This window comes from Scylla paramamosain, chromosome 14, assembly GCF_035594125.1.
Source record: "Scylla paramamosain isolate STU-SP2022 chromosome 14, ASM3559412v1, whole genome shotgun sequence".
Classification (NCBI taxonomy): domain Eukaryota; kingdom Metazoa; phylum Arthropoda; class Malacostraca; order Decapoda; family Portunidae; genus Scylla; species Scylla paramamosain.
Window position 1 is genome coordinate 8,986,545 of NC_087164.1, and position 26,648 is coordinate 9,013,192.

Sequence of the window (26,648 nt, forward strand, 5' to 3'; positions counted from 1 at the left end):
TCAACCAATACAATTACCTTGTGTTCTCTCATCATATTGACAGGATCCAACATGATTTTATTTTTAGTTAAGTATATGTCTCAAATCACAAAGGAAAAGACCACACTTGAGATGAGAAAGGATCAAAATTTTTACTGCAGTAATTATTAGATTATGTTTACTTATGCATACAATATATATTCCAAGGACCAGGAGGAGGAGGAGGAGGAGGAGGAGGAGGAGGAGGAGGAGGAGGAGGAGGAGGAGGAGGAGGAGGAGGAGGAGGAGGAGGAGGAGGAGGAGGAGGAGGAGAGAGAGAGAGAGAGAGAGAGAGAGAGAGAGAGAGAGAGAGAGAGAGAGAGAGAGAGAGAGAGAGAGAGAGAGAGAGAGAGATAAAGCTCACTTTGCTGTACCAGTAGTACTTCTTGTTTCATTAAATAACCTATCTCTCTCTAGATAATCATGCATGATAAGGTTTTATTGTATTACTGCCTGCTTCTGTTCATAAATCCTTTGCTTCACCTTACTGTGGCCTATTCAGAATGATGTTTCAATTTAACCCAAACTTTTTAAAGCATACCATCATATATTGAAGTATCAAGGGCAGCTCGTTTCTTCTGTCGTGCGAAGACCCTAGAGATGGATCCCCAAGTTCCACCACTCTTGTGATTCTTGCGCATCAATGTGCTAGTTCCTTGTGCCTTTGAGATCTCACCAGCTTCACTCAAACGCTCACACAATTGCTCAGCGGAACGACTCAATCCCCCTGCATTGGCACTACTGTAAAGAGATAATGAATGAATATGTGCAGTGAAGAAAAATATTAGTGTGAAGTAAGCAGAATACAAACAACTACTACTGCCGTTTATTTCTTCGTCTATGAGCAATAAATAAATCACAAGAATATATTCCTTGAAAAAAACTAAAACAGACTCCAAAGAATATATTTCTTGAAAAAAACTAAAACAGACTCATCCATACACACAAACACTAGAAGTTGAGGACATACCTGTTAGCAAGGCCACTCATGGTAGCTGGAGTTTGTACACTGGTAGGCGTTTTATCCCCTCCACCTGGCTGGTCATCCCCTGCCCGAATGTACGCAGGAGTGGCATACAGGGGGGAGAGTGAGGGGGACTCTTTAGGGGTGTCTGGCCCACCTATATCATTAAAAGTAGTTAATACATTTAATAGAAAAAAAAAATAAAAATGCACGTACTGTACATGTACAAGCAAGGTTTCCATAATATTGATAAAAGGTTAGTGCAATTAAATTTGGTATCCGGTTTAATGTGTTACTATTGAAGAAAACTGTGCATATGATAATAGAAATAAGAATGGTGTTAAGTGTACAAATAGTACACAAAGAGAGTTGGTTTACTTCACAACTTCACAACATAAATATTTATTTAAAAAATGTGCAGAAGTTTCATGATTTGAGTAAAAGCAAAAATTTTTACTTCCTTGCTCAGATGTATACTTGCATCTTATATCTAGAATACATAGTATTTGAGAGGACAAAAATTACTACAGTATGTAAAACATCATTCCAAGGTGCATGCAAACTGTACTTGATAATCTCATATTCAGTCAATGGTAAAATCAAAACATAATAAAATTAGTGGTAAACTGAAGTCAAGCACTCAAATTCTTACATACATAAAAATGCATTGGGTTCAAAATTATCATGCAGAGTAACCCTCAGAATAGTGGGCATCTGGTATAAAAGAATTAAGAGAAAGTAGGATGAATGTCTGTGTAATTAATATTGATGATAGCTGAAACAAGAATATGTGGGGACAATGTTTGTCTTACATACAAGACTGGTGGTAATAATATTATTTGTTGTTTAAGTGGGTATCAGCTAGGTTCTTCTAAACCTATAATGGCAACCACTGGAAAAAATCTCTTTAAATTATGGTGGGGATAGGGAATAATGCTCTCTGTTACTGGTAATCTTTGGGGCCTTTGTTATATATATTTTGAAGAAAATGGGTTACTATATTACATACTACAACATAATAGATTTCTATTATGAGTATCAATTATTGCATGTAATTTGTAAGTCTATAGACATCAGCTAAGTGAAATGGCTATTTTTGCAACACCTTACAGGCAAAATATTACTAACATTATTGCCAAACTGATGAAAATAACAAGTTCTTAATAGTCTGATTCCAGTACAGTCATAAACAAACATATATGTCTGCCAGGTATTTACAAAATATAGTGGCTGCTGACTACTTCAGTGGCTTCTAGCAGCAGTGATATTTGTATGGCTCAAATGTTTACAAGCACTCAGCTAAGTTACTCAGCAAAGTTGTTACAAAGTTCAGCCAAACATGATATAGATCAACTCGGCTCACATATATATTTGTAATACTGACAAGATAGTTTTCAGAGGAAATTAAAGGTATGGTTGGATTGAAAGCTTTACAGCTTCTAAGAACAGATGAAGCAAACACAGCCCTACAAAAGGGATACACTTAGATGTGCACAATAGCATCAATTTGGATGAAAGGGGACTGTTGGATGAGGTAGCTACCTTGCTTGCCTGTATTGGTCAAGATGTTATGAGTGTAGTCAAGTACATAAATAAGAAATGTCTAAATGTCATAGTTATGGTTGAAAAACTTGCACCTCTTCAAATTCAGATTCATCCAAGGCATTCAAGGATAGTGACAAACAAGTAACAGTTGCTGAAAGGCTACAAGAAGTACAACAGGAAAGAAGCCAAGTTGAAACTGTGTCCACTTGACTGGGGACCTGACAGCCCATCTCATGAGGAAGTTGAATAAACTAATCACTATGGCACAAGACTTCAAATGATGATGACAGTAATAATAATAATAATAACAATAACAATAACAATAACAATAACAATAATAATAATAATAATAATAATAATAATAATAATATGTTTATATACCAAGCCTAAATTCTTCATGGAGATGAGGTTAGTTGAGATTAGACACCACATGCATGCACTCACTCTCACAATCACACCCACAAACATCACCTTAAATCTTAGCCTCTGGGCTTGTAGATCATATAATCCATTAACCTATACAACCACCTGGCATTGCCAATACAGGAAGTAAATGAGACTAGGTGCCACATGCACACACTCACATACCCACAAGATGATGACTTGTAGTGAAACAGGAAGGTAGAGAGGATGTGAGAGAAAGGGATGAGAGGAGAATGAGAGGATAAGGCATACAAGCAGAATAAGTGGGATCAGAAATGAGTAGAAGCACTTCTATCATGGCCATCCCCTTGGGAGAGTTCAAATAAACAACTATTAGATAGGTACAGATAGACAGACCACTCCAAGACAGTATTGAACTGAATCTCATTAATACTGAAAAAAAAAGGGCCTTGAAAAATCTGAGCATTGTCATAAATAAAAGGAAATTCCGATACACAGCCATTTCTCTTTGCTACAAACCAAAATGCCAGGCATGCATGAAGTTTCAAATTCTAAGTGCTGTGTGACAGCTAGATCAGCAGTATTTTGATTGTTATTATGCATGGAAAAAAAATCATATTATTTCCTCCTCTGATTATACTTTTAATTCCATATACAGTGGCATCCTTTTTACTCAATATTATCATTATCTACGAACAGCACCAAAATAAAAAAGAACAAAATACAATGAAGATACACAACCACTCCCAGGATATAAAGAAAATTACTTCACAAATCACATTAAGTTTCATCTTATACCACCTGAGTTTGCCCATGGTCAGAAATGAAGCATTTATTGTCACATTTAAGAAAACATGCCTCAAGATTCTGAGAAAATCAGTGCTACACTCAGTAATTTATCAGCAAAGGCATGGAGAAGGTGACAATTTCAAAACGAACCTTTCAACAAATATACTAACACAAAAATAGAATATGTCATATTCCTGCATTCTTACAGCATTCAATATAAATGAAAACATGAAAGCAACTTGATATAATAAAAAAGATATATATATATATATATATATATATATATATATATATATATATATATATATATATATATATATATATATATATATATATATATATATATATATATATATATATATATATATATATATATATATATATATATATATATATATATATAATAAAATGCCAACAGAGATGTCAAGACCTTGAAACTGATAATCACACAGGCAAAAAATAAAAGCAAGAAAAACAAATGGATACTCAAGTCTGCTGATGAAACAACACTGAGCAATGTGACAAGACTAAGTCCTTTGTATAGCAACATACAGGCATAATAGAGGTACTGGGGCACAGCAGGACATCGATACGTATCGCAATCCACAGACCCTCGCTCCAGGGGAAAGAAAGGGGTGCCTAGAATTCAAGGTCTCAAATAATGATCACCATGGAGGGATATATATATATATATATATATATATATATATATATATATATATATATATATATATATATATATATATATATATATATATATATATATATATATATATATATATATATATATATATATATATATATATATATATATATATATATATATATATATATATATATATATATATATATATATATATATATATATATATATATATATATATATATATATATATATATATATATATATATATATATATATATATATATATATATATATATATATATATATATATATATATATATATATATATATATATATATATATATATATATATATATATATATATATATATATATATATATATATATATATATATATATATATATATATATATATATATATATATATATATATAGGTTATGTTATAAAGAGGTTGTGATATAAGCTGTTTTAGATACAGATGTTCAAATACAGACAGTAATTACTGTCTTCATTTAACATCCATAAAAGCTGAAATTCCTAATACCCACCAAACCATTCACCTATACCACACACACATACACACACACACACATTTATTAAGTTTCCAGGAATAGGCTTCAGATAGGTTAAACATATATTACTTGTTACTATTATCAGTAGTGAGACTCTTTAAACACTTTTGCCTCCTGTAATTCAAAACTGGATTTTCAATTTACATTGTTGTCTCAGTAACATTTGTGAAATAATGATGGCAACAGGTAAAAAAAAAAAGCACTATGCATCTCTATTGTTCCAATGTGTAAAACAAATTCTTTTCCACTTAGTTACTGGAATATAAGTGCCAGTCAGAGTAATTGAAATCATGAAATTATGAAAGTTTCCTTGCAAAATTATGTAAATCTACTTCATATTTCAGCATTTCTTTTTCAGTCAATGTATTTCCTGCTAAAAGTTGTAAAGTAAATACAATAAAAATACATCTATGAAACTGGTAAACTATAAGCTTAGATTAAAATTACTCTCCTTATCTTGATGAAGTACAGTCAAGGATTGATGAACAAATCTTATGACATATTGAACAGTATTTCTTGAAGCAATACCTGTGAATTGTGAAATTTTACTAAGTTGTGGGTTGGTCCACTGCTCTGCATCTCAACATCTTTCATTTTGTCTTCTGTTTGCTAGTTCCCTTCACTTCTTTTTCTCTACCACCCTTTTAAATTTCTCTCTCCATAAACTTATCTTCAACCCTTTTCTTCATCCCATAAAAACATTATTCTTCCCTTAACTCCTCATTCACTGAATCCCATTTCTTAATACAACATTTTCTGATAACTTCATAATACTGGATAATGTCTTTGGTATCAGTTAGTCACTTACACTAGAAATAGTGAAAACATTAGATGTACAAGATCTTTTACAGTTTTGTATTAGTTTTCAAGACATTAGATTTTTTTTTTGGACTGCATATAAAACAACACTTCATAAACTGGAAGTACATACAAAGTTCCTCCATATATGTTCAGAAGGGAACTAAGAAAATAAGAAAATATTGCTTCTACTTCCTTGGTGCCAGATGGTTATTAATCAAGTGAAGAGGTTATATATAAGAGGTGTAAAACAAAAAAGCATGCTGAACGAGTAACATAAAAACAACATATATCAGCTCAAAGGCTCCACTAATTTAACTGTCAATGTATATGTACTAATATTGGCATTGCACATATAAAAACACTTATGACTGATGAACCATTAAAAATGGAAACAGCATAACAAACATGTTTGATTATTAAATGTGTTTTTTCTTTCACCAAAATGTATGTACTGCATATGTCAGGTTAAATGGCTACTTGCTAAACAAAACAACTCCAAATTTTCAAGGAAAAACACTTAGTTTTATATTAACCTCAAGATATTACATAATCCTCCCTCTACTTACTCATGGTGTATCAAGAAATGCTGCCATTCCACTCCTAAATACACTTACCCACTCTTTCAGCTCCTGTGTTATTACTTTGCTTTGCACTAACAATAATTCTGCCCTTTACAATTATACTTAAATCAAAATTAAAATAATATTATTTGATGTCCTAAATCTTAAAGCACAGCCCTTCTTTGTGGTATATCTAACAAATATATAGTAAGAACATCATGATCCACCACATTTAATAAGATTTTAATATATCATGGTTGGTGAGACATCATGGTTGGTGAGATGTTTTTATGACACTGGAACACATTAACTTCTGAGTTATTAAAGATGGAACAGCATATTTCTGTTAACAGTAATACCACATTTAACTGTTACTGTTACCTACAACTGAGGCAAAATAAAGTGACCATCAATCACCAGGCAGCAGAATGAGCTTTAAGGTACAGTACTTGATGTATACTTGTCACTGGCTTACAGATCTGACTTTTAACTAGGTTGTATGATATGATACTAGTTTTGAAAGATATTTTTACACTAAGAATATTCACTTTGTACCTTGACATATGCAGTACTCACATGTACATACTTTATCTCTTTCTTTATGCATAATTTTTAACCTCACTTCGTCTTTTAGAATGAGGTGATTTTAAAGAATAATTGAAGATTGTGTCACACTCAATATAGACAGAAATGTGGGCAAATGTCAATTAACTGTACTTACGCATAATGTAAATCATATAATAATTATCTTCAATCTAGCCTTACCTGGCAATCTATCAAGCTTTAAAAATTGCAGAATCAAATTAAATACCTTCAAGATGTCCATAATACTTCAATATGTATAACATTAATGTTACATACCAATCCACAACAAATCCTGAGCATTCAGAGGTAGCACTGATATTTTTAAAGATATTATCAATCTTACTCAAATCCAAATTTTAATGTCTCCTAGATGCTCCTTCATTGTGATGAATTATGAAAGAATAAGTACTCCACATTTTCTAAAACTGTAAATGGAATCCTGTAACATTCCATCACTCAGACATGTGTATAGTGCAGTGTAATGCCACTAGCTTTACTTATGATTCCATAATGAAATGAAAATATGATTAAATTCAAAGATGAAATCAAGTTGTACTATATGAACATAAACTTGACTGCTCTGTAGGTTATTAGGGAGCATCCTCTATTCAGCAAAGCAATTTGAATCTTACCATCATGGCTGGCAGTTGATTCCCGGTCACTGGAGACTCTCACACCCGAGTCGGCTGATGACCCACGTCCATTAGGGGTTGGTGTGGGTGTGGCCACAGGCAGTGGGGAGCAGGTTGGGGTGGAGGCAGTAGGAGTGGGCAATCCATTGGTCCTGACAGACTCTGCATCACTGTAGTAACCCACAGAGTTGAGCTGCTTCCGGACCTGAGAAAAACACTGCAGTATTAATATACAAAGATTTTTTAAAAATACTTTTGCACCTCCACCGCCATATATAATTTCCTAGAAGAGATAACTGTGTTATTCCAGGGATTTGATATTTGAGGACTATAAATCTACACACACACACACACACACACACACACACACATATATATATATATATATATATATATATATATATATATATATATATATATATATATATATATATATATATATATATATATATATATATATATATTTATTTATTTATTTATTTATTTATGTCATTTCCTGCAATGAAGACTCCACAAGAGAATACAGGCCTAATGAAATGGGTCACACGTAAATTGTTTAAAACAAAAATTAAAAGGACAGCAACAGGTAACAGTCATACTATGTGACGCGTCATAATGCATCGTAACTATCAAGCTATTAAAAAAAAAAAAAAAAAAAAAAAAAAAAAAAAAAAAAAAAAAACAGTATTAATCAAGTAAAATAATGCATCATCAATTTTTTTTTATTTTCACTCTTCTTACCATGTCAAGTTCTTCCTGAAGCTTTTTCACAGTGGCTTCCTTGAGACCAAGCTGTGCTGAGAGCTTCACTACTTTCTCTGACTCATCCCTTGCATGCTTCAGAATGTTCCATTTCTCCCGCTCTGTTTCATCCCTTTCGGCTGCCAAATGCCTAAGAGACTCATCACTGTCCTTCATCCGCTGATTGGGGAGAAAACACAATATTTAGAATGTTTGTTATGTACGAGCAAAACAAAATGTAATTTAATGTAATTATGTAAATTTATGAAAATTTTAACATTGTTTTTAAAGAGATAAAAAAAAGGGGGGAATCAAACATAGGCAAAAAACTTTTATGAAAGGGAGGAAAGAGATGGCTGTAACAGTCATGTAGCACGGTTCAGGAAGATGATGAAAGCTCATCTATTGGCACCAGACACATAGTTATGAATAATAAGTACTGGATAGTAAGAGATGCGTCACTACTGCAGGATACGAAAATATAGTATATCAGGTTTATCACGGAAAAAAATCAGCATTAGTATATGCTTCTCACATTTAACAGACAAAGTATTGTCACTATGTGGATTTAAGATGTTACCAAGTTTACCGTTGTATTATTCATTCCAACTACTATCCTTCCCCTTCATCTGAATTACCTGTTCATAATTCCGAATGAAGTCTCTTAGCTCTTTCTCCTTGTCCTCCAATGTGGCATAAAGCTGCTTCATCTGGTTGAGCAAGTCAAACTTCTCAGCCTTCAAGCGCTTTCTATCTGCTTTCAAGGCTGTCAAGAGGAAATATAAATCGTATGCAATGAAAAATATTGGTATACACACCTGAGAGAGAGAGAGAGAGAGAGAGAGAGAGAGAGAGAGAGAGAGAGCATCGTGTTAACCGCTTCGCTCCGGATGCTTAAGTGTGCTACAAATTATGTAGGATCATCAAGAGTTTCAAAGAAACTTTACGTGTGTGTGTGTGTGTGTGTGTGTGTGTGTGTGTGTGTGTTCATGCATACGAGACTATAATCTTGATGCAATTACGTAATGTTGATATGTCTGAAAGTATTTATTTAGCGTTTAGATATTTGTGAAGCTCATTCTGTGTCTTCTTTTGTCTACTAAACTTGCTGGCGTTGCCCAATAAAACCTTCACACATTGAATTTACTTACCATAATCTATCTATTCATTTAATTTTTCAAACCTAAATTTCTGAGAATGTTCCAACCTATGCTGTGTTAGTGTATGCAAACTATTTTATTTGACTATTGGCGAGAATGTGGGGTGACTACTGTAGCAATGGATATGCCATGGCCATCAAATAACTGGATGTGATTATTTTTTTTTCCAAAGTAAATTGATAATATACTGTACAATGAAAAAAAAATCTATAATAAATGTACGCATGTAATAAATCCTAAAGCGAGTGTGGAGTTTTTTTTTGTATTCATAACTGTTGGTTCTAATGTTACTCGATAATAATGTACTACGTAAATTTACCTGAAAGTGCCTCCTTGGCGTGCGTCAGCTCCACGGTCATCTCACTGATCTTGGGTTTGAGGTGTTGGTCTTCCTCCACGATACTCTCCTTCACCCTCCTCAGTTCCTCCACCTCGCTCTGCAGACCTCGATTCCTTATCGTCAGCTTTTCATTCTCCAGACGTAACTGCGACACTTCCTCCACCAGCTGGTTACTCGAGAGCTCACTGTGATCTGTCGGGGAGAAGTAAGGTTACTGTTTTACGTTTTTACCTACGAACTACTGACTGCACCAGTACATCGCGAGGCCAGCAGACGATCGCGGGTACACGTACACATACGTTCGTTGTTTTGCTCATGTTTGTTATCAATTGTGTCAGTCTGCCTTACGGACTTTTACGTTTGTAATGAGAAAAAATAAACAAAAAAAGGTGGCTTGTGTGTACTTGTAACTCATAATTACATTACAAAAATAGATTAAATGAATAATAATTATTAATTTTAGAAGTCTCGCATTTATTTCTAAAATTTTCAGTACATTCATTGAAAGCCAAAGCAGAGATTGCCTGGCAATATCATTAACATTTAGAGAGAGAGAGAGAGAGAGAGAGAGAGAGAGAGAGAGAGAGAGAGAGAGAGAGAGAGAGAGAGAGAGAGAGAGAGAGAGAGAGAGAGAGAGAGAGAGAGAGAGACTTCGATATTGTAAGAATGAAAAATATCCAATACAAGTGTGCACTACATCGATTTATCTGTTTCTATTTCCAATGAACAATGGCATACAATTATTAAGTTACAATTATAAAGTCAGGAGGCAAGAACAACTAATAGAAAATTAATTTAAGAAACACACACACACACACACACACACACACACACACACACACACACACACACAGCGATACTGTAGTTATTAGTGTTGTATGCTGATCAACAACGACACGCATTGCGGCGGATGAGCGGTAATCGTCCCCTCATTAAGAGTACGTATGTATTTCCACACTGTTAGAATTGTATAATGACTTCACACACACCCGCCCTCCCTCATACGTTGCCCTACACCCTCCTCCCCCAACCACTCTTCCACCCACCTACCTGCTTACCCACAGTGGCACTACTCTATTAACTGTTGAAAGAACACGCAACACTAAAGGCAGACGATCACAATTTGTAACAGAGAGAGAGAGAGAGAGAGAGAGAGAGAGAGAGAGAGAGAGAGAGAGAGAGAGAGAGAGAGAGAGAGAGAGAGAGAGAGAGAGAGAGAGAGAGAGAGAGAGAGAGAGAGAGAGAGAATGTCCAATTATGTATTTAGATTCTCCGGTGCACTTTCAATAAACAGTAAGAAAAATCTAGTATACTGATCAAAGATTCCATTTTCGCACTTTTTAACATATTTTTTGAAGTGTCATCTGATGGAGTGACTACCTGGTTTTTCAGCGATGACGGCCAACTGAGCACCAGCTAGAGGTTGTCGCACATACAGATGTCGCCAGCTATTGGTCATCTCCGGGATTTGAGTTTCACTATCCAGATTTGCGTCCTCCCAGGCCCTGCCACCCGCCGCCGCTCCAGCAGCTGTCAAACCTCGACCATACCGAGGAGCGGGGAAAAGTGTCCCGCACCTCATTTCCCTGGGTGCTGGGCCTGGAACGCCACCCTCCCTAGTGCACACAGTCACGTCCTTGATGACCATGTGGACGTGGCTGTACGATGCGTCCTCGCCGCGTAGCGTCTGCTGAGTTGTGCTCGTGCCTGAGTATTCGGATGCTACGATACTGGTGACGTCATCCTCAAGTCCGGAGCCGAACCTCAAGTAAGTAATGTTGTGGTTGCCTTGAATGACTGTGGAGACGTCTAGGCTTGACTGTACTCCCCCATGTCTTATTTCCTCCTTCCGTTGTTCACCATTACCTAAGGTTTCAGTGCTGTTGAGTAGGCATTCCTCTATTTTCCCAATCTTGTTCTCGAATGGTTCCAGACAGAGCTGAATGCCTTCTTCCTTTTCTCTCTCTGCATCTATGTTATTCACGTTTACTACACTGTCGATGGTCAAGCCGTCTTCTTCCTCACTAGAATCATAAACTTCTAGGTCACTTGTAGAACTCAGCATGAAATTGGATTTAGTTTTCCAGTACGCGGGAACTCCCTCCTCTTCGATGATGCCCAGCCGCCAGTCAGCAGCATTTGTTGCTGTGTACACCACAGGACGGTCATCGAAAAATTCATCTTCTTCGTCCAGTAAACCTATATTCTCATTCGATGTTGAGGTTTCACTTCCTTCTAATTCTTGCAATAAAGACTCAATAAAACTAGAAGGTTGTACAGCAGCGAGGCTTGTTGCGCCTGACTCATTATCGCGACAATGATCAAGATCTTCTCGGCGCGCATTTTCATTGTTATCATAAGTTTCTTCGCAGATAAGTCTTGCAGTTAGTCTTTTAACGTCAACAGTTATCTCTGACTCAGTGTCCACTCGCTGAGTGCCCACAGAAACCTGAATGTCGTCTTGCCCACCGCTTGATCTCTGGGTTAAGACAGTGTTGCTTGCATCGCCATCAACTTCACATTCTTGCACCTCCTGCCCCATCTGCACCTCGGAACACGACTGGCCACTTTCCACTGAGATGAGGCTTTGGATGGACGTGGCCACCTCCATATTGGCACACTCTGAATGCGTCACTTGAACCAAGGAAGGCACATCGTCTTCTGTACAAATGGTGGTGACAGACAGTCGTTCGACATTACGAGACTCGCGTCCTGTTTCTGCGATCGGCAGGCCAAAATTGGCCAAGACAGTACTGCTGATCCGTCCAGCATGCAGCTGGTCGGTTACAGCGTAAAACCCGACACTGTTGCCCATTCCAGATGGTAGTTAACACTGTTCAGTGGCCGAGGCTCTGCTGCTGAATGAGTGTCATGGGAGTTGATATCTTTAATTATGCTTAAAGAAATACTTGGCATTTCTCTGACGAAAAGTTGCATATATTTGAGTAGTTTACTCAATAATGTAAAACCTATACATCACTTTCATATATATTTGAGATCACAAAGACCACCATGTACAAAAAAATCAATATAATCTTGTAAAAACTTCATGGCTTCCATAATTCCAATACACTTCTCTGGTTATGCGCCAGACCATTCTGTTTCCACCCAGTGCCTGGAGAAACATCCACTTCACGAGAAAAGAGCTATTTGGCGACCACATGAGCCACATTTCCCACGACTTTTTCAACAAAGGCAACTGTCACACTCGAGACGCCGCTGTCCCAGCCCTCCACCACCCGGAGTCGAGACTAACTGGAGGCAGAAGTTGAGTAAGAGGCAGTGAAGAGAGAGGCAGCGGGACTGGAGCCCTGTGCGGTTGACATTCGAGCTATCTGAGGTCGTGTCTGTCCCCATGAAACCTGTCCGTCAAGATGGCCCATGGGAATGATCGAATGAGGAGGTTGTATTCCCTGTCGTAACTTCCTTCTGCACCACGGAAAATAATAACGGAATATATAACTTTTGGAACGGCAGGACATTAGATGAACCATTTATGTAATGAGGAAAGAATAATAATGTAAAATTAAAACAAAAGTTTTTGTATTGCCATATATCGAAGTGAGTCGTGAAGAGCATTAAAATAAGTGAGGCCCAGAGAGAAGATCCTCGTTTCCATTCATTGACCAGTCAAGCAGTGAAATCCCATTTTTAATGCTGACTGTAATGTTGTTATTTTTCACACATAAAACTACGAGTAAAGTTAGTGGATTTAAAAATGAATACAGGAATAAAATTTTTCCGGGTAATAATAATAATAGTAATAATAATAATAATAATAATAATAATAATAATAATAATAATAATAATAATAATAATAATAATAATAGATAACAAATCATATTTCAATGACACACACACACACACACATTCAACATTTTCAATTCATGTTAATTTTTATATCGTATTCATATTTATTCATACTATTCTCATTCCCTTTCTGACATATGCAATACGAAGAGGTATTACATGGCGAAGGGAAAGCCACACAAACAAGATTTCTCTTTTGAGGTTCCAACGCGTGTGGACACAGCGAAACTCGACCCAGCAGCGCGAACCAGAGGGCAGCGGAGAGTCGTGTCTGCTGCTGCGTCTCGGAAGTATGGAGTTACCACACTTACTATTCCGTCTTATCGAGTTCCTCCAATTGTCGTTACCTACACTTCTTTCTCCAGTGTTTTCTTTTTCTGTGAAACTTCCTTAACACGTGCCTTCAAGTGTTTTTTTCCTCCCATCTTTTCCTTTTCTTCTCCGTCATTTTTCTCTCTCATACTTTTCTTAAAACGTGTTGTCTTTCATTCCTCTCTCTCTCTCTCTCTCTCTCTCTCTCTCTCTCTCTCTCTCTCTCTCTCTCTCTCTCTCTCTCTCTCTCTCTCCATTCTTTAAATCGTGCCTTTGAATGAATATCCTCCTTTCCTCTAAACCATAAACGTGATGCATTCAGCTACGAAATATTATCACATAATGAGAAAACTTACACCAATATTGATTATACAACGATTCCCGCGGCATTATTACACATGTGGTCACGCTGGTGAAAAATAAGTGCCGGAATTACCAACAATAGTTAATGGCATAATTAATACCAGGGAAAAAGTACAGATAAAAAAAAAAGAAAAAAAAAATCTACAACAAAAAGAAAGCCACACGTAAGCCAATTCTCACCTTTCAGTATCTCGACCCCGGAGTCTGTTAAAGGAGATGAATCATGTGGAGAAGAGTCCTGCAGAACTGAGTCTTTGGTGAGCGAGTCTTCGGGGGACGAGAGTACATGTAAAGAGACCGGATTCGAGGAGCACTGTTGTTTCAGGTGCTGAGGTAAATGTCCTTGATATGAAGACTGATGGCGCGGGGTGCTCTGCGGAGTGCCTCGAGCCGTGTCCTCACCAGCACTCCAGTACTCCTCCTCGTCCTGGTCGTGGCGGCACATGACTTGGGTGCTGTGATAGATATCCGAGTCGTGCGGGAGGCTGCTGGACCTTGTGAAGTGGTCATTACTACCGGTACTCGTGAATGTGTGGTCGACGAAGGGGAGGCTGGCAGCGCGCCCCGGTTCACATTGGGCTGGGGGCGTGATGGGCTGGTCGAAGGCGAACATCAAAGGTTCAGAGAGGTTAGTGGAGCGGCAAGCGGCGCAGTCAGGCATGGGGCACACAGCACTAGGGGAGGCCAGCACGGACTCCTGACTGGCCTCGGGGTCAGAGCGCGGCGTAGGGGGAAACCTTTCTGTGATGCGGCGCCGCACTTCGGCCAGCTCAGAGTCCACGCTGGTGGTGGAGTCTGAGTCGCTGGCTGCGGCCGGACGATCTGATGTTTTGTTGGTCTTATTGCTGTCATCGTGTGATTGGCTTTTCTGTTCCTCGCTAGGCTGCGATGCTGCCCCCTCTGAGGAACATAGATTTTCAATTTCCCCCGAGAAGGATTGCTCCTGCCCGTCAACAACACTAAGAATGGTATCAAGCAATTCACTATAAAAATCTGTATCACTGTTAACCCCACCAATTTGTTCAGTCGGCGTCGGTGTGCTGCTTTTCCTTTCAAAGTTACCGAGACTGCTATCACTAATGATGTGCTTATTAGCGTTCGTTGCTTCACCATTGCTGCTGGAATATTCTGAAGAAGCCAATCCAGAAGTACTTCCCGTGTCCTGACTGCCGTTGCTCTGGCCAGACTCTGCAGCTTCTGCCGTCTTGGATGTTTGGTCCTCACTCTTGGCGCAGTCTAATGCTTCCATGCAATCTTCTGGCGCTGCTTTCGTGGATTGCCTGTCAGTGAGAGTATCTTGGGAAACAAGAGACGATGCGCCGGAAGTAAGCAATGTTACGTCAGATGAAGAGTAAGAAGACTTGTACGGATGCTTCGTCCGCGTATGCTGGCGGCGACTGGAACGCCCTCCTCCCCCTCCCATAGTGTCCCCGCCACAGTAGAAGCCGCTTTTTTTCTGTGTAGGTTTAGGACGGGATATGGGGGACGAAGAGAGATCAAGTGTTGAACTGGTGGTGTTGCTTGATATGCAAGGGGCACAAGTCTGTAAAATGCGGTCGATGGCGCTGCTCCTGCTCGTGTTGCTGCCACCGCTGATGGAGCTGTGGCACCTGCGTTCCAGATCAATCAGCTCTTCTCTGTCTTCTTTCTGTTTTGCGTCAGTACTCGGTCCTTCAGGATCTGTGCCGTCTTCGGCTTCATTCTTAGGCGATCCCTGCCCCTTGCTTTGGACGCCGCCACCACTCACTGAATAGGATCTGCGCAACTCTCCGGGCAATTCAGTGTCGAAGTAATGCAGTTTCTGAAGCCGCACTCCTGTGATGTCTGACTTCTGTTTCTTAAGAATGCCAACCCTCACCGTCCTTTGTTTCATGTAATTAGATTTCTGCTTCTCAATCCTGCTTTCTGATTCTGGCTGTTGTTTTCTTTTGAGGGAAGTCTTTTCAAAAGTGGTCCGCTTGGATGGGAAAAACACGTCGCCCAGAGGAGAGGTGGACGACCAGCTGCTTGAGCTGGGAGAGTCTGTAAACTCATTTCCACCTGTTGGCTTTTCTGTAGTTTGCTGTACTATTCTCTTTGGAGATTCCAGGACCATTGCTTCATCCTGTGGTTCTCTCCCAGCGATTATTGGCACATTTTCGTAAATGTGTATAAATTTTTGGGCGGGTTTTCTCTGGTCGCCTGCAGCAGATTTCTGTTGTGGTTCCTCCATCACTTGGATGTTCAGCGAGCCTTCCGCCATCACTGCTTCTGCTTTTTTCTGACAAAGAAGAGCCTCGGGTATATTCTGGTAGATAGGAGTTTCTCCCACTGCACCCTCAGAAGGAGATATTTTTTGTATTTTTTCTTGATCTGAAGTATTGTTGACCAACTTTCCTTGTTTTTCTCTGAACACCTGACGAGCTGTGGTGTCCTGCGGCGCTTCTGATGATGAAACCAAGACAAGGGATCGATCTTGACTACATGTTGTGTCATGCATTGGATGTTCGCTCTTAGCACGTTCTAATTCACCAACAGGAAGGAATTCTGCTTTTGGCTTTATAGCGGTGCCTCTGAATCCTCCAGGTGACCGGAAGTCTACTTTAGGTGAAGATTTAGAGTCGAGGATGCTGTCAGCGGAATGTTTTTTCTTCAAGACACCGACGATGCGGCAGGAAGATGAAGACGAAGCAGTAAAAACACTTGAACGTGGAGCAGGAACGGGCGGGGCTGGGGCGTCAGCAGGAAAAGGTATCTCGACGCAGCATAAGCTTGACAGCCGGATGTTCTCAACGCTGCGGCTCTTGGCCTTGAGTCTGCCGTACACCCCACGGGCAAATATTTCACTGACCGTTGACGTTCTGGCTGCGGCCACGCACTCTACCGCAGTGGCCGAGGCCGCCAACCTATCAGGAGAAAACTCGCTCTCTGTCCGGCTTCGTAGCAAAGAAGGCGGACGAGGAAGCTTCTCAGGATTCTGATGAGGAGGGTCACTGACGTCAGGTTCTTGCTGTTGGCCAAGGGTGAAACTTCCTTCAGATATAGTTTTGGTAAGTCTTCGGTGACTCCTCGGCAGCCTGCGAGCAGCAGTACCTCGGCCTGACGCCTCCATGGCACCTCCTCGTCCAGTGCTCACAGTTTTGTTAGTCTCCATCAGTCTCTCAGTATATACTGTATCCTCCGTTTTCTCCTCTTCATTATAAGCGGCCTTGATGGTGTCGCCAGGAGCACTGTGAATAGTAGATTGGGAGCCTTTTCTCTCATGTTGCTGAGGATCATCGTCAACACAGGTCTCGAGGAAAGTGCCGTTCTTTTTTTTAATTAAGACATTATCTTGAGAAGTTTCTGGTGGTGTTTGATCTGCATCTCTCTCTTTCTTGCAGCTGCCAGTGGCAACTAAAGTAAGATGAAATGTTACAGAATCTCGAGTTTGTTTCTTCATCACTTCCTTCCTGTCTGGGTTCTTCGTAACTGGACAGACTACCTTGTTCAAAGTGTCTTTAGAATCTTCACTCACACCCTGCTGGTGCTGCTCGTCCTGGAGAGGCACGACTCTTCCAGTAGCCTTGGTGTCCAGTTTCCTTTCACCCACCTTCGAGTCTGGCTTGGTTGGTGACGATCCCGAGTGAGGGGCGTGGTCCGCATAGGATACTGGGGGAAGCTGGGGAAGAGGTGGGTGGGCTGCCTGAAGAACAAGACTCCTGTTAAACAACGAGTTGGCAACCCCATCCGCGCGATCGTCTTGCAAGGGTAACTTCTCTTCACACCCTATCTGTGCCTTTTGCATTCCTGCTTCCTTAGTGTTTTCTTTCAATTCCTGGCCAACAGCCACGAACAGGGTGCCTCCGTTATCCTGAGACACCGCTGCTTCATCCTCCGGTCTCTCATTACTTACGGTGGAGAGGCAATCTTGAAATAAATTAGTATCACCACTATTCGTCAGCATCCTATCTGTTATCTCTCCCCTTTCGCTGCCAGACACTGCATTATTCACAAGACTTTCACTTTCAACTCCCTCCTGATTTTTCATTCCTTGTGATTCATCCATCTGAACTTTTGAGAGCTTCCTATCTTTCAGCGTGTTCTTTTTCTTTGGTGCCACTGTAGTGCTTTGTGGTGTGACTTCAGAATCAACATCAGCCTGTCCCGTTTCTGAGGGTTCTGGATTCTTGGCACTGTCGAGTAACCTTTCATTATTTTCCTTCCCTGTAATGCGAGTCAGGTTAGTTTTCGTAATTCTTCTAGTGTTTTCTTGAGACGCATTTCTGGTGATAACAACCCTTTGATTTGTAGATTCTTGACTATGTACCGAGGCAGGTATTTTTCCTTTATCGCCCTGCTCTTCCTCCTCTGGTTCACCCTGTACCGTATGTATCGTCTGGCGGGCGGCGTCAGTTTTGCTGCTGGTGTTGGTCACGGTGGAAATGCTGAAGTTCTTCTCGCCAGCTTTACTCTCCCCACCTTGCTCTACTTGTTTTCCTTCATGGCTTTTGGAGGTGACATGTTTCGCTGTTCCCTCGACGCTCTTCATTTTCTGTGGTTTTTCATCTTCTTCACTTGATGATTTTATCGCCGAGGTTTCGTCAAAACTCTTCACAGCTCTTAACTTTCCAGCAATATTCTCGTGAGTGACTCTGTCCATAGGATCACTAGAGGTGCGATCTCTCCTACCGGGCTCAATGTTGTCGTGGGAACAACCTTTAGACTGAGGGGTAGATGCACTGGTTTTCTTGGCATCCTGATCGAGTTTTCTCCCGCTGTCTGACTTCAGTTTACTGATACTGTTGCTGTCTTTGAAATGCTCTTGAATGACAGTCTCATTTCGTAAGATTTCCCTGGGCTTTTGCTGCTGAGATTCAAAGAACTGTAAAATATCTGAGTCTAGCTTCCCAGTACTCGACTTGGAGGCTCGTGGTAGTTGGAGTTCTGTCTTCTGTCGCTCTTTACTTCGCGTGTGTCCTCCTCTGGATTCCATCTGGAGATCAGACTCGTCCGCGATAGAGTGCTGGTCCTTCTTATTGGCATTACAATGATCAGTAAGGATTTGTGGAAGCTTCACGAAATTAAAAATGAGCTCAGTGGGAGGATCACTGCGAGATGGCGTTTTCCTTAATGGACTTGGGATCTCACATTCCTTGCTCTTTATTACACTCTCCCCCACAAGACAATTTTCCTTTCCCTCAGAAGACTGCCTCGGCGTACCGACAGGCGATGCTGTCTCTGTGGCTACGTGTTGTCCGGTTACTTTTATTTCCGAGGAGGAAGGAGTTTCCCTTACTCTCGGACTCTGGGCAACTGACTTTGAAGTTCTCGTCTGTGAAGAAATAAATGACGGTGAAACTACTGGTGACGATTTGGGCGAGTCTTTAGCAGATATTGGAGAGGAATTACATGATGAACTAAACCCCGGAGAGGTTGGCGGTGGGGAACTTTTTGGGGACACCTGACTATGTTTGAGGGACAAATTTTCAACGACTTTATGTAATCTGGTTCTTGTTTGCTTTGGTGAGCGAGAAAGCTTTTCTATTTTCAACGAAGACTGCATCTTTCCGCAGTTATCATTGTCAATGAGTTTTGCTCTACCGACTTCACATCTGTTGTATTCCTCAATAACATTTACAGTGTTCACACTCGTTCCGTCTGTCTGCACACACTCAGCTTGTGTAGGTTCCTCTGATGCAGTCATTCTGGTGGAAGACTGAGGGTGATCGTGTGATTCGAGACAGTCCCGGTCACCGTCCTTCCCGTCCTCGGCGACAGATGCAGGCTCGCTCTGCATCTCAGTGCTGCTCGCGGCCTGGCGTTGGAGTTGCTTTTTCTTATCTGCAGGACTGACTTGTGTCGGTTCATCCCCACTGGCACCACCTCGCCCGTTCCTTCTCCCAGTAATCTTTGAAGCATTCTTGCTTCCCACTTTGTGCCTCTGATCAGCCTCATTTTCTGGCTGCGGGAGATTTTCACTTCTCTCACTTCCATGTTTTGTCTTAATCAATCTAGAACTATCAAATATAAGAGTGCGATCCTTCTGCGAGGCGTCCAATTGTGTGAGATTTTGCTGACGTTTCTTGGCCTGAGCGGAAGACATGTTGAATTTCCTAGAAACCACGAGCTCCTGCACCACTCGAGCCAACTGCGGCGTTGCCCAAGGTCCTTCCAGAGCGTCTCCCTCGATTCCATTTTCTGAAGTAAATCTTGTGTTGACAGATGTGGTCACTTTAGTACCGTCCTGTTTCATCGATCGAGTGGTCTTCTCTGTGTCTACTTTGCTGACTCGCTGAGCACAATCGTCCACCTTGAGGAAAATGCCCACCTTTTCCCTCCTTGCTTTCTCTGCGTTCTGAAGAATCTCCAAGTTCACGGCTCTGCGTTGTGCGGCGACCGACGTGTGTACTTCACTCTTGATCCTTGGGGTCTGTGTTTCTTTCAGATCCTGCGCCTGTTCTCTCGTCGCTTTGTCTTGCTTTGGTGCGGTGGGCGAGTTTGCGGCGCAAGTCGCACCCGCACTGCGAGGTGAGTTACATAGTGGAAGCAGCTCCACGCGTGGCTCCACTCCACTCTTATGCTTCACTTCCACAACCTTGGGCTGAATGTTCCCCGTCTCTTTTAGCGGCCTCTCGTCCTCTGCTTTTCCAGCCTCAAAATTACCATTACTGTCAACAACGTCTTTTGTGGCCTTTGCCTTTTCTGTCACCTTGTCGGGTGCCGCGCCTGCAACGGGGTGAGCGAAGCGAGAAAGAGCAACGGTGGCGGCAGTGGCGGCGGCGGCGGCGGCGGTGGTGGTAATGGAAGCGGCGGTAGTGGTGGTGATGGTAGAGGAGACGCAACACACCCTCGCGCGACCAGCGGCAACCAAACACTGATCTGCCCTCCCTTCCGTTGGCTCCGCCTTAGTCTCCACCGACTTTTTAGAAAGAGTATCATCTGAATCAGGTTGCCGTGGCTCACTGCCCTCCACTGTACAGGAGTTCACCTTACCGCCATCAGGGGGCAGATGTCGTTCTGACAAGAGTGGGGCCAGTGGTCTTCTTGTCACTTCTGTTACGTCAGGAAGAATCGCTGCTTGTTTTTCATTCTTTCCTGTTTGCTGCTTCCTCTCACCCTCTGTCGTGCTGCTGGGAGGTGGGCGTCCTTCTTCCGGACTTTCGGGAGAGGAAGATGCGCTGCACTCCACCGATAATTGCGTGAGAGTCTTTATCTCTGGCCCTGGTGAACTATTTGTGGGTTTCCCGTTACACTCTAAGTCTTCATGCAACTCATTAGGCCTGTCCTTGACTGGAGCAGCAGTCTGTTCCTGGTCTGGGGAATGCTGGAGCTCCTTCGACTGCTCTAAAACTTCATGATTCTCTACTGACTGCACGGATGTCTCTGCCTCCATATTTTTCTTTGAGGGTGAATTAATCTTGTTGGAATGTTTCTGTGATGCCTTGGAAGCCTGAGGTGAACTATGGCTCGTTGCTTCAGGAATCGACGACAATGACTTCACAGTAGTATCGCTTTTCACTCCTCCACTAATATCCTCCCCGAGCGTGGCTGTGTTTGAAGCTTCTTTTTCCTCTGTCACCTTTTTCTCCTTATATCTCCTGACCATATAAATCCTGGCGGCCTTGGGCTTCATGCTGCGCAGATCACGCAAGCACTTGTTGCGTCTGTCGCGGGTTTCTTGCACCTCCTTCATGATCTGTTTTGCGACGTCTGAAAACTGTGGTGCTTTATTCATCCCTTGGCTACTGCGTTTAAATATCGGTTCGGCTGTACCCTCATTTGTGTTCCTGACAGTGTTTGACGATGCTTCTTCATCGTCACAACCTTTGCTGGGACATTTCTCGGCTGTTGAATGGTGGCTCACTGCATTCATCGGTTCGGCTTTACTTTCTGGCTCAGCTTCATGTCCTTCACCCGCATTTTCTAATTTGCTATCTTTACCTCCCGCGTCCTTATTTCCTGTTGCCATGCTTGTCGTCTTTTCACTTTCGGGTTTTTCCTCGGTCATTTCTTGGTCTTTTGCTCTCAGATGAGGCTGCTCATTCTGATTGTCAGTATTTGTTTCAAAGTCTTGCTCCGCCGAGTCTCCCTCCTTCTCACTTTCCGCGTCTTTCTTCATACCAAGTTTGCTTTTTCTTCTTCTTCTGCGTCGTTTTCCTCCTCCTCCTCCTCCTCCTCCTGCTCCTCCTCCACCTCCTCTTCCTCCTCCTCCTCCTCCTCCTCCTCCTCCTCCTCCTCTATCTCCTTTTCCTACTCTTCCTTCTTTTCCTTCTTCTTCCTTTCCACCTCCTCCATTTTCACTATCTTCATTTTCTCCATTTTCACTCGGTGTTTCGTTTTCTTTCTTTCCCTCAATGATTTCTGCATTTGCTTCTCCCTCTTTCGCTTCTTCTTTCTCTTCTTCCTCTTCTTTGTCTTCCACGTCTGCATCGTCCTTCATCTTTGGCTCCATTTCTACTTTCTTCACCCTGTACTTTCTCTTTCCTTCACCTTCGTCATCCCTGTTCATGCTCACCTGTGTTAGCTGAACTGCAGAAGCGTCGGGTTGTCCTTCATGTTCCTCTTCTGCTTCCTCTACTTTTTCTATAACTTCTTTCCTCACAGATTCTTTTCTGTCTTCTTGTTTCTTACCATCAGCTTCCCTTCTATTAAGTTGCGCTTCTTCATCCTCATTTGTTTCTCCTTTCGCATTGCCTGAGTACTGCTTTTTAACTGTTCCAGCATCAGTGACGTCCAGTGGTTTTCCTTCTGTATAGTTTTCATTGACAGATGTAATCATGCTTCTGTCATCGGTATCATCTACGTTTTGATCACTTTTGCTTTTTTGTGTTTCCTCGATGTGTGTGTGGAGTGTTCCCTTCTCCGTACATTTATTTTTTTCGTTCTGCTCACTTTCCTCTTCTTCTGGAGTTTCATGCGGCGAAATGATGTCTCTGGTGTTTTCTTGGCCATCGTTTCCAGCATCTTTGGTTTGCTGTCCAGTTGCTCCGTTGCTTCCAATTGGAGTCTCATCATTCTTTGTCTCTTCTACTTTTTTCACCTCTTTATCATCACTTATCACGCACTCATGCAATGTTCCATCTTCCAGTCCGTTTGTTTTGTTTGTATCTTCTTTGTATTCAACGTCATCTTGGCAAATTACTCCGTTATTCACTACTTCCTCCCTTCCATTCTCTACTTGTTCTCCTCCCATTACTTTCTCATCTACTTTGCAAGCTGCTGTGTCATTGTTTGTACCGCTGTCTGTTTTGTTTCTCTTGTCGTCTGCTCCGATTACCGCCGCATTGTCTTTTGTAGCGAAATCCTCATCTTGCTTTCGTTCAGTCTTTTCCTCCACAATGCCAGCGCCGTCTACCCCGCCGCTGCCTTGAACTGCTTCCTCTGTGTTAAGAACAATGTCTCCCTCAGATTCTCTTGCGTCAGTACGTTCACCATCTTTCATAGGAAGTCTTTGAGTGTTCTGATTATCCGACAGAGGGGTTTCCTTTGCTCCTCCAGGCTTTCTCTCTGGTGATGTGTCTGATCGCGCCTCGGGTTGATCACAGTCTTTCTCGTTCCCATTTTCTGAAGCCCCTGTTTTTGTGAGTGTCGACTGATGGGCTTCGTGATTTTCTCCGTTTTCTTTCTCATGTGTCGGTTCTCTGTCTTTTTGTCCGTTTTTATGCTCATCTCCATTGTTTCTTTTATTTCGCCTCTCGTCTGGTTTGTGTTCTTCTTCGTTCTTTTCACTTTCGCTCTCGTTTTCCGGCTCTTTTTCTTCACCATCATCTGCTTTGCTGGCATGCGTTTTTGGTAGTGTTCTTTGAGTTTTGAGTGCTTTACGATCAGTATCCTCCTTCAGGGCCTTTCTTTTGTCTTCTATTTTTTCACAATTTTGCTCCTTTCGCAGTGTGACGGACTGTGCTTTCTCGCTCGACCCCCTCGCTTCTTGCTCACCCGCTGCACTGCTATCATTTGTTGCATCATCATTAAACCCTCCTTTATCTCCCTCTTCACTTCCGACTTTTACTTCGCTTGCGCCACCGTCTCCTCTGTCTTTGGTATCTTGTTGTTCAACATCTTCCACGTCCAATTGTTGTGTCACTTTTTCACCGCATTTCTCAATCCTGTTTGTCTCGTCTGCTGCATTCAATCCATCGTCACTCTCAGTTTTTTCTCTGTCGTGGGCGTCTTGTTCTTCCTTAACTTCTTCACCGCCAGTAGAAGAGGAACGCTTAATGTCGTGAACACTTCCAGATGCGCTTGTTCTGACACTATCCATTGTATCTTCTTCATCGTCACCGTCTCTTTCACCATCACCACCATCACCATTCTTTCCGTCGTTTCCTTTGGTTGTGCTTCCCTCAGTTCTCTCTCTTTCTTCCTCCACGTCATAGGAATCACAACGAGTCTCTTCCTTCTCGTTCGACATGTCATTTTCTCCCTCCTCCCGCCTCGTCGACTTCCTGCCGCCTTCCCTCTCCTCTCCTGATTCATTCGCCGAGTTATTCACGTTTTCAGTATTAGCTTCTTTTTCTTCCTCCTCCTGCTCTTCCTCTTCTTCTTCTTCCTCCTCCTCCTCTTCCTCGCCCTCCTCTTCATCCTCCTCCCTCTCTTCGTCGCCTTCCTCCTCCTCCTCCTCCTCCTCCTTCTCTTCACTTTGATACACTAATGACGACGATGATGAGGAAGCGCCATCATCTGTGTCCCTTTCCTCGTCGCTGTCCTCCTCATCTGTGTCATCATCGTTGCCGTCGTCATCGTCGTCGTCGTCATTATTATTATCTCGATCCTCTCCCCTTTCCTCCCTTATATTCCTCCCTTCTTCCTCTATCTCTTCCTCTTCTCCAGGATCTTCACTATCGGTGTCAGAATCAGAGTGATAGACAGGAAAGACTGACCTGGCGGGGCTGGACCCTTCCGGCCCTGCTGAGACACTTCCTCCCTCTGCTCCCTCTTCCTTCACGCCCCTCGCCCTCACTCTAGCTCTCCTCCTTCGCCTTCGGTGCCTCACAACCCTCGGAGTGTCCTTGTTCTCCTCTTCCCCATCAGTGGTGTCTCCTCTGCCGGAGCCCGGAATGAGCTGTCCAACATACGTCCACAGTCCTTTCCACTCCATGGCATCCAATTAAAGTCAAATTCGTCGCTTTCTAAACATATTTTCGGAGTAACTCACGACCAGAGGAGCTTGAATGGTTTCCTGCATCGCGATATTGTTCATGGATTTCCTCGCTTAACAGGTTAACGTTGCAAACCTGATTGGTAACTACAAGGAGCGTATAGATGCTTTGCGATGGAGCCACACCACCACCCGCTACGCCAATTGAGGGAAGAGCCACTTCGAGATACCGTTTGGTAGTCCTTGTAGAACAGGTGAGCGTTCACACACTAACTGCAGATGCTTAAGGACAAGGATACACCATTACCACCCCGCTACGTCGCGTGAGGCTGTAGCCACATCACGCAGGCCAAGCAAGCACGCCTGGCCGTGTTTACATGGAGGTGTCGGAGGAGCGACTGAGCGGCCGTCACCAGGAGGCCACCGAGAGTGTCATCTTAGGTATCGTGTTATATCAAGACAAAAGACGTCACGGCCTGGTGCGGCGACACAAGGGGGCGGCAGCGAGGCGTACGGCAGCCCGCCACCCGACCCGACCAACCCTCGCTCACCTCACCACGCCACCACTCAGCCTTCCCTGCCACCACAGCCACTACCAAGGATACTGCAGCAGCAACAACAACAACAAAATCAACAACAGAAGCAGCAGCAGCAAGAACAACAACAATAATAAAAACAGCAACAAAACAACAACAATAATAATAATAATAATAATAAATAATAAAAATAATAATAATAATAATAATAATAATAATAATAATAATAATAATAATAATAAATGATAATAATAATAATAATAATAATAATAATAATAATAATAATAATAACAATAATAATAAAACGATTATTACGTCACTTTCACTGATACTAGCATAACTATACATACTACAACACTATTCTTTACTTATTACCACTTGTTATCGTCTCTGTAGCCTGCTCTATTTCGCTCCCAACCATCAAGGCGTAAAATATTTTAACCTCAGACACACACACACACACACACTCTCTCTCTCTCTCTCTCTCTCTCTCTCTCTCTCTCTCTCTCTCTCTCTCTCTCTCTCTCTCTCTCTCTCTCTCTCTCTCAGCGTACGCATGGTCATCATCAGATGCAATATTCGTCAAAGAGGTCTCTTTCTCTCCTCTCTCCAGCCTCTTTCTTTGTGAGTCTCCGTCGAGTGGGGAGAGAGTGTGTCTGAGAGACTGCAGGATTCTAGTCGTCAGCAATACTTATTCCAAACTCAACAGCTCAAAACGAGGATTTGTTACACTTCAGGATCAGAGACGAGAAGAAAAAAGAATAATAATGTTTCTAGCATTTTCTTTTTTTTTCTTTTTGGTTTGCCTTTCCTTCCCTTTCCCTTCCCCAT

At 41.7% G+C, this 26,648-nt stretch overlaps 1 protein-coding gene across 8 annotated transcripts in view; it reads right to left on the bottom strand.

Annotated features, from left to right (window-relative positions):
* Positions 1-25,884, bottom strand: part of LOC135106808 (uncharacterized) — a 49,148-nt gene extending 23,264 nt beyond the window's left edge. For 3 of the 8 annotated variants that reach the window (XM_064016127.1, XM_064016126.1, XM_064016128.1), the window contains exons 1-8: positions 14,403-25,860; positions 9,717-9,929; positions 8,876-9,003; positions 8,238-8,417; positions 7,497-7,701; positions 4,253-4,339; positions 989-1,139; positions 560-759 (exon numbers count right to left, since the gene is read on the bottom strand). In XM_064016127.1, coding sequence (XP_063872197.1) covers positions 560-759; positions 989-1,139; positions 4,253-4,339; positions 7,497-7,701; positions 8,238-8,417; positions 8,876-9,003; positions 9,717-9,929; positions 14,403-25,281 — 12,043 coding nt within the window. In that variant the 5' untranslated portion in view covers positions 25,282-25,860. Of the gene's footprint in view, positions 1-559; positions 760-988; positions 1,140-4,252; positions 4,340-7,496; positions 7,702-8,237; positions 8,418-8,875; positions 9,004-9,716; positions 9,930-14,402 lie in introns of all 8 variants that reach the window. The other 5 variants (XM_064016133.1, XM_064016132.1, XM_064016129.1 and 2 more) reach the window with 4 other exon arrangements.
* Positions 25,885-26,648: the final 764 nt, after the last annotated feature.